This window comes from Anastrepha obliqua, chromosome 2 (assembly GCF_027943255.1).
Source record: "Anastrepha obliqua isolate idAnaObli1 chromosome 2, idAnaObli1_1.0, whole genome shotgun sequence".
In the NCBI taxonomy this organism is placed as follows: Eukaryota; Metazoa; Arthropoda; class Insecta; order Diptera; family Tephritidae; genus Anastrepha; species Anastrepha obliqua.
The window spans coordinates 63107640-63116798 of record NC_072893.1 but is presented as its reverse complement, the minus strand read 5'-3'; the positions used below and the strand labels follow the sequence as shown (position 1 = coordinate 63116798).

At 34.5% G+C, this 9159-nt stretch overlaps 1 protein-coding gene across 1 annotated transcript; it reads right to left on the bottom strand.

Annotated features, from left to right (window-relative positions):
* Window positions 1-6215: 6215 nt before the first annotated feature.
* LOC129237559 (antigen 5 like allergen Cul n 1-like) lies at window positions 6216-7374 on the bottom strand. Its single transcript, XM_054872377.1, has 3 exons — window positions 7198-7374; window positions 6724-7127; window positions 6216-6646 (listed from the first exon to the last, which is right to left on the bottom strand). Exons 1-3 carry the CDS (start codon window positions 7339-7341, stop codon window positions 6391-6393), a joined length of 804 nt encoding a protein of 267 aa, XP_054728352.1. The 5' UTR covers window positions 7342-7374; the 3' UTR covers window positions 6216-6390.
* Between the last annotated feature and the right edge of the window lie 1785 nt (window positions 7375-9159).

Below are 9159 nucleotides of genomic sequence, written 5' to 3'. Positions count from 1 at the left end.
TTTCACATAGTTTTGATAATAAATTTGAAAAAGAAAAAAAAAAGATATTTGTTTTTTCTCTATACGCATCTCTGCGCATGGGTTTTCACTGACAGAGTATTTATTTGAATTATATATAGTATGTGCATATGTATACGTATGTGTACACGAAATTCCTTATAACCGGCTTCTCAGCGGCGCTCATATCCAATTATGCTTCCAATTATGCTTAAATTGCCCAAGCAAGTGATCGGAAATTGTGTCTTATGTAAAATATTGTACGAAGCTAACATTCATATACTCAATTATGCGTATTATATACAAATATACATATTATTATTATTACATTCATTCCACAAATCTTTACATTTCAATATTATCTTGGTTAAAATAATTTCGTAATGGTTGATTGCTTAAGCCTTGATTGTTTTAGTTTAAGTGTTCATTTTTAAAATAACCCTCGATTTTTTTTTGTTAAAAATGGACAACATCATTTTTTGAAAATGGTTGCGAATATTTCTTTAATATATTTCTCTCTAAATCACTAATTTAATTTCAATATTGTTGTCTTCAGTGCACAAATTTTTACCTATTTGGAGAAACCGTCGAAATCGTTTGCCTAAAATTTAGCAAAACTTGCCGGTGGAATGCCATCTTCGGGAACAAAATCGGTAAGACCCACAATTTCCAAAAATCGAACGAGAATTAATTATTTACATATATTCTGATTTCTGTAAGTACAGCAAGACATTAAGGCATTTGCCAACTGAATTATAAAAATTAACTTAAATTACCACTTGGCTTAAAATTAACAATAACAGAAAAGTAATATACTAGAGAAAATGCAAAGAGGGAGAGGAGAGGGATCAAAGGCTCAACTACCAGTCAATGAGTTGTACAATGTACAAGTATAAATTAGTTAGATTTTATTCCCTCGGGTGGCATGCTGAGTTATCTAAAAACAAAAACATTGTTTCGTTTCTGAGCTCCAATTTGACGATTTGAACGACATGAAATTATCTACCAGATTATAATATAATATAAAAAAAAATCATGTGCAGCATCGTACACGTGGTAGAAGTGAGACTTCTGTGTGTGAATGAGTGTGAATAAGAGAGAGAGAGAGAGAGAGAGAGAGAAAGAGCGAGAGAGGAAGAGAAGGAGATAGAGATAATTTCAAAAGGAATACAACAGTATAAAATTTGTGTAACCAAAATTCGATTTTATGAACTATATATACATTATGCTATCGTCTGTTGGTGGTTCAATTGGTAATACTGATATAATTGGTTTGTGATAGCTGAAATATGAAATATTTGTACGTGATTCAGATAGATAACGTGTGAAAATTGCATCTTGTGTAGTTCCGGATTTTGTTGTTGATTCTTTAGGGTTATTGTTTATCTGCAAACCGAATGTTTCTCGAAGAAATTGAATCAAGGGCAAAAAATCATTGGATCCGAAATTTACGTTGAAATCTCCCCCGAGAATCAATGGAATTTTGTCTTCGCCTCTTCCAAGTGCATTTGCACCTGCGTGGCTGTAAACCAGTAGTGAGCGTGGATGAAATATATTATGCCATCAAGATTTTGGTTCGGTGAGATATAGATGGCGGCTATGACAATAGTTTTTTCATTCAGCGTTTGACATTCTGCAATGCAAATATCGCCAACTGGTGTGACTGTTGATGAATATGTGACGATATTTACGCTATCATCTTGATTGTGGTAGATTGCCACACCGCCAGCTCTAACATTTAGTCGCTTATATTTGATGACGCAATTGAAATTTGGTATACTAATATCCTCGTTATAGTTTAACCAAGTTTCGGACAAAAGTACTATACTCGATTTGCGGATGACAGAGTCTGTTAAATCTGCGGAATGTGCTCGTAGGCTCTGACAATTAAGAGTATATACAGATAGCCCTCTTCTCTGAGTCATGAAATCGATTATTTGTTTATCCACAGTTTCCAGTCTATTTAACGATAGTCTCCGGAATTCATCTTGTAAATGAGACATACTGACTGATGCTCGTCGACCATGGTAGAATCTAAAATCATTTCCGTTCGTTATAATCCACAAGCCTTCAATACAAGTGACTCGTGATAAAGCAACGTAAACTAATGATTGCGAATGTTTTTTATCATATTCGTAAAAAATTTCAGAGTACGTGCTTCCCTGAGTCTTGTGAATGGTCGTCGTACAAGCACAAACTAATGGTAAATGTGATCGTTTAGCGTTAATCGTTTTGTTGTTGTTAAGCGGGATTGTTGATCTGCGTCGTCCGATTGGTACCGCTGTTTTACTGATATTATGCGCTGCAACATGAGCCGCAACTTTTTTTCTGATGTGATGTATAGCTCCTTCTCTTTCTCTCTATATTATATATCTGTATACTCTGTCTTACAACGAAGCCTATGTCTCAGGTATAGAAAATGTATAGCTCTCTTTCTCCTTCTCTCTACGTTGTACCTTTTTTTCTCTCTCGCGTAACGAAATCTCTAAACGTTACATTTTTTCCAATTCACTCTCCATTCTCGCTCAAATATCAGACCGCCGATAAAGAAGTTTCACTTCAAAAAATCATTCCAATAATATTTCTGTTTTGTATTATCATTTTAAGTTCTCAAGCTCTTAAAAAACCATCCGATACAATCCAAACACCATACACACAAACACCAGAGTGATAGTTTATTACATGCGACAAGTCTCATGCTATGAGTTCTGCGGTTTATTGCATGAGGTCTGCCATGAGGGGCCTTCATTTTCAAAAAATCGTATGAAATGATTTGCATGCGATCAGCGTCCGCATATCTAGACCGGGGGTAAAGGAATCGAGATAGGTATAGACGTATACACTTCTGTTCGAAATATTAATGTATGTATGTATGTATAATTGGCCTAGCTCCTTCTCCTATTTGTCGCGTGCGTCTTGATGTTATCCCGCAAATGGAGGGACCTACAGTTTCGAGCCGACTCCGAATGACAGATATTTTTTATCAGGTTCTTTTTCATGGCAGAAATACACTCGAAGGTTTGCCATTGCCATTACCGAGGGGCGACCGCTATTAGAAAAAACTTTTTTCTTAATTTTGATATTTCACCGAGATTCGAGCTTACGTTCTCTCTGAATTCCGAGTAGTAGTTACGCACTGACATATAACTAGATTATCTACTTTTTCCAGTTTAACTCCCAATCGGTAATTAAAAAGCGAGACTACCCATAGAAAAATTTCTCTCTCGAAGCACGAGATTATAAACTAATCTCAGATTATTAATGAGTTTTACGCTGTGCGACCCTGTATTTTGCTATGGTATAATTATTATTAGAAACGTAAGAAGAAACGTCAATGTATGGTAAAAACTTAATAAAATAGATGCCGGCAAAAAAGATGCTTGCAGACATAATTCTAATAAAATTTTTGCTAGATATTATTGGTTATGCATTCATATTACTGAAAAACAAACGCGTGACCATGCACGCTTTGGCCTGTTATTGCTTATTCAAAGTGTAATATCGAATTTCGTACTCGTATATGCATTGTAGCCTTAATTTTTAGGAACCTCAGTAGACGTCGCAAACGGATTTCCTCCAACTGTCTATTACTAGCAGCAAGTTGCGCAATTAAATTAAGGGGGTATTCTAGTCTAGAAATTTGAAAAAATCGAAAATTTTTTTTTTCAAAATTCGATAGTCTAGGTATTCAAAAATATCTCCCTAAAAGGATTTTGCAAAATTCGAATTATTTTCGAAATTACAACTATTTTAGTGACGCGACAGCTAGACTGGTTTGAGCGGACGGCGAAATTCAAACGCGTTTTTCTCAAAACTCCTTTTGCTGAGGTGGTTGACACGATATCTGAAGTTCTATCTGACCGATCCCTTTGAAATTTGGTGAGAATCTTTTTCATACATCTCTTTATCACTGGAGCATTGGATTTTGAAAAATTTTAATTTGAAGTATTTTTAAAAAATTCGTAAAGGTCAAAAAACAGGGGTAAAAAAAATTTTTTTTTTTCAAGTAGGCGCCATTTTGTGAATTTTTATTTTTTTTTTCGGCCGAGGCTCAAGATGTAGCGACATCTTTACTAATTAAGAATTTTCTTTGTTTGTTCGATTTAGATCACTACAAGGGTTGGAATCATGTCAACCAGGGAGCACTGTTTGACTAGCAACCCCTACTTCACCGACCTGTCACTGGATGAATTTTTGACTTTTTTTTTTTTTTAATTTTTTTTATATACCTTAAACATCAATAAATATTATATAAAAAAATGGATAGTAAAAATGTTTTTAATTTTTCTTTTATCCTAGTTTGAAAAATACCCAAAAAGTAGGGCTCTAGACCAGAATACCCCCTTAACTTCCCTTTAATTTTTCTTCATATCCCTTCTGCTCAAATATGAACGAGACGTTATCAATAAAACGGTCCGCGGATGACATATGGCAAAAATAATTTTTTTGTTTTTTAGTAGGACTGTTATAAGCTCACATGGTAAATTTCAGCGTGATATGTCACATAGTTTGTTTTCTGTGCTACTGTAAACAAGTCAAGCTCGAGTGTGTTCTTCGAATTCTCTTTTATGACTTCAACTGTCTCAAAATGCTTTCCGCGGAGCGGCAACTTGAGCTTGGGAAACAGGAGCCATATCAGGTGAATACGGTGCTTGCGGAACGATATTAACATTATTTTTGTTCAAATAATCGCGAACAAGACATGATGTATGAGCTGGTGCATTATCGTGATGCAAGAACCATGACTTGTTGTCCCACAATTCCTTCCTTTTAAGACGAATGTTCTCGCTCAAACGCTTTAAAACGTCTAAATAATATTCACCACACCTTCGTAATCGAAAAAAACAGTAAGCATAACCATAATTTTGGGCGACTTTGGCGTGGTTTTTTGGGTTGATGTACGGCCCTCTTTGAACGATTTGTACCACTGGAAAACACGTGCACGCGATAGAGCAGAGTCCCCATAGGTTGTCTGCAACATTTTTAAGACGTCTGAAGCCGAAATTTTGTTGGAATAACAAAAAATTTTGTTGGAATAACAAAATTTCAAACAAATTCTTTGTTCAACTTAAATTTCCATCGTTAAATTCGAAGAACACATTCGAGCTTGACTTGTTTACAGTAGCACAGAAAACAAACTATGTGACATATTACGCTGAAATTTACCATGTAAGCTTATAACAGTCCTACTAAAAAACAAAAAATTTATTTTTGCCATATGTCATCCGCGGACCGTTTTATTGATAACGTCTTGTTCATATTTGAGTAGAAGGTATAATAATATTTAAACAAACCAAAAACAACAAAATACTTCAATTTCTATTAAGAAAAGCCTTTTAAAACAGTCATGACAACCGATTGTTAATTTTGCAGTTAATCTACCATATGTGAATGGGTAGACTATTTTTTGTGGATTTATTGCAAATCACTGCATATATGAATGGATTTTATGGCTATATCAATCTATTGCGCAGCTTTGACTGTTTATTAATTTTTTTATAAAAACATATTTAGTTTATACTACAAAAAAAACCATTTAAGCTTCAAACTTTGCACAAAATTTTAAAAAGTTCAACCAAATTTCATTACGATTGCAAACAATTAATTAGAATTTTTAGTATTCAGTTTTTGGAATAATAAAGTGCAAATTTAAAGTGCTTCGGAAATCGTGTTGATTTTTGAATTTTGGTTTGCTGACATTTTGATCTCGAGCTAAAGGTAACAAATATATCGTCCCCTTAGTATAACATAGCCTATGTGCTCATAGGCTATTATTTTTTTTATTGAATTTTTGGATTTTCCATCGTCGATTTTATATGTGGTCAAAATTTTGTCAAATTCTAGTTCCACAAAGTGGGTCAAAACGTCAGTCAAAAAATAATAAATATTTACAGACATAACGAGATTTGAATGAGAGCTACTTTCGACAAAAAGTTTGAAATTCATTTTCTCAAAACATCAAAAAATGTATAGGCTATTTTAATACTAAGGGGACGATATGTACGATATCAATATTCAAAGGTACGCGTATTACCCTCTGTCACAGGTATATTGGTATGGAAAATCGGAAAATCGTGTTTTGGATTTTACGCGAAAATATTGGATGTTTATTTCCTCAAACAATTCCCTGTTGGAAGATTTATAATGTTTACGAACGGCGTCGTACGTCAATCATATTTGACACTTTATAATGGAGCGCGTAAAATTCACAATAAAGATTTTCATCACTCAAAATAATTTTTATTTATTTAATAGAAAAGTTATGCAAACAAAAAAAATTGGATAGTTCATTTTGCGGCTCCTTGCATATAGCGGCGCTATTATTGTGAACGCAAGTGTATGTATGTATTTTACCTTTAGTTGACTTTTAACCTTTAATATTGTATGCAATAATTAGACTTTATAATCATTTGGATTAAATTCCTCCTTAGTTGAGCATAAGAATGGATATAGCGGATTCATGCCGGTTCGGCAGTGTGAACCTGGATAGGCGCCTGAACGGAATATGGGCTTGTAGCAGAATAAGCGGCGGGCATAATTACATGTGAACAGCACATTAAAACCGTAATCAGTTTCATAGAGAGAGGCAGCGCAGCCAACACGATTGTTGCGATCCATTACCATTTTACCAAAGTGTAGAATCAATTTGCTTAAAAAAAAAAAATGCATAAAATGTTATACAAAATAATATTTTACACCAAATGATATAATTTTCTTGTCACTTACATTTCCGGTGGATGATACGAATCGATTTCTGCCTGTGTACAGTCGTGATATTGCTCATACCAGTAAATACGTATGTGCTCTTTAATATCAGCATAAATATTCTCGCGATTAAATCTCGATTTCGTATAAAACAGCCAACCGATATTTTGATCAAGCGTATTGTAGCGTGCCGTCGTGAAACATTTCTGATCCTCATAAATTATGCCACATTGTTTCACATTGAGTTCAGCAAAGTATGCCAACTCGTCGTCCCATTCCAAGGTGGCCATAGCTGCAGCTGGCTCGAAGACGAGACCCTTCGCCACTTCATTGCGATATTTATTTTGTTCACCTAGGAAAAGTTTCTTAAATTCAGCCGTAATAGGCAGCATCTCAGCATTAGCTGGGCAACGGGAGTCGAAAGTCTGCAAGAAAAGGGATATTGCATTTATAAATTTATCTTCTTTAGTGTGTTTAAATGTTTTAAATGCTCACTCCAGTATGATTACATGCTAGAACGTGCTTTTCGCGCCGCCCACTACACATATAAGCTGGGCTACAGTAGTCCACGTCACCAGCCGCCTCCACCACAGCTGCAGTGTACAACAAGACGAAAAGTGGTACGTATTTAAACAACATTTTAGTTTTTTTCCCTATAAACTCTCTGTTACACATTCGAAACGGGTTTGCTTTTTTATCAAATATAAACTCAGCTTTATATAGTACAACTTAGGTGGTTAGAAAAAATCCCCGACATTTGTTTGTTTATAATTCGCAAACACAACAGATAACAGCTGGATTTTGTTAATACTTATTACTATTTATCTTATCTTGAACAAATGTCTAGTTATTGCACTGCTTTGGTTGTATTTTGTTTTGCTTTTCCTGGAATTTCGATTAGTCTCTGAAATTGTGCCTACCTTTTGTTTCACTTTCGTTTTACTGATCTAGATTTATCACTTGTTTCATTGCGAGTTGGAAGAGTACAAGGCCTTCCATGAAGAACTTTTTCCTAAGATTTTCAATGAAAGTTTTGTGGATGATTGTTCATATTTAAGCTAGAGACTTTGGGAATCATCTTTTGAGCATTTCTGGAATATATCTCCAATCAGCTTATATCTGGTCGGAGAAACTGCTTACGGTTCTTTACTGATGGCTCAAAGCTTGACGATAAGTTGGCTTTGGTGTAAGTAAGCATTTTGGCTCGTCTTTCTAATCACTGGAGCGAATGTCTGTAGCTATTAATGAGGTAGCTGTCAAAAATTTGACTACCTTTAGAAAAGTCTATATTTATTCCCATAGCCAAGCGGCGATTAAATCTCTTGGTAGGGCTGTCACTAATTCCATCATTGCTCGCAAATGCCGGGCATCTCTTATCGAAATGGCGGAATATTTAAGTATATATTTGATATGGGTTTCAGGACATAGTGACATACCAAGGAATTGTATGGCAGACAAATTAGTGAGAGAGAACACTACCACTCGCCTCTCTTTTGATTCTCAACCTACAAACTGAGTGGTAGCATTGTCACTTCAACCAATATGGGTTGATAGTCTGACATGTAATGTTACAAAAAGAATTTGGCAAAAAAGGGGTGTCAGGCACTGAAAGGCCGTCGGTTAAAGAAAAACGTCTCTATGTTAGTTGGTTTGATCATGAGATTAGGAAAAAGACGTATTATCTGTCATTCTCTCGCGTGGCATGACGCTAGCTTTAGATACTTTGGCTCATTGTTCTTAAATGGTACTGATTACTTAGAGATATAAGTGTAAGCCAGATCAATGATTTGCACTTAAAACAAAATTGTTTAACGAGGAGTAGCAGTCTAGCTGCTAGCACAATAGTTTGGTAAAGGTCTAAGTGAGTTGGTTTCGAGACCGATTGAAACATCTATCTACCTACCTCAAACCGCGAAAATCTACTGAAATATTTTAATAGTAAAATTTTTTCACCAGAAACAATTTTTTTTTAGGCGATAACGAGACATATAATATATATATACATAGAAAATATACTACACATATGCATATGTTTATGTCCATATCCATATTTATATATACAGAGAGTGAAAAAAGTTTAGGTACAGTGAGCTTTTTCCAATATTCGCAATTTTTTCATGCCAAGTTTCTGTCGCTAATTTTGTATAAAAACTACGTTCATACTACAACAAGAGCAACTTGTTTTTCTGGTGTGCAATTTTGTAGCCCATGTTCGAAAATCTTTATCTTGAATAAGTGCAATATCTGATTATGATATGTTCCTACTGAAAAACAAAGTTCTTATCGAAAGACCCTGTATTTTAGTAATTATTTTTAAGTTCTTTCTTCCTTATTATCGAAATGTGAAATTGTGAACAATTATTATCAGTTTAAAATAACAAAATACTAATTAACTGTTCAATAGATATTTACGTGATATTTGAGAATTTCTCATTTGAATCACAAAAAAATCACAAA

Bases quoted from the DNA above. Each gene is read 5' to 3' on its own strand.
- LOC129237559 (XM_054872377.1), bottom strand. From the start codon at position 7,341: ATGTTGTTTAAATACGTACCACTTTTCGTCTTGTTGTACACTGCAGCT. The intron at 7,128-7,197 runs GTGAGCATTTAA...CTTTTCTTGCAG, and splicing joins TAGCATGTAATCATACTGGA to ACTTTCGACTCCCGTTGCCC. The intron at 6,647-6,723 runs GTAAGTGACAAG...TTTTTTTTTAAG, and splicing joins TCGTATCATCCACCGGAAAT to CAAATTGATTCTACACTTTG.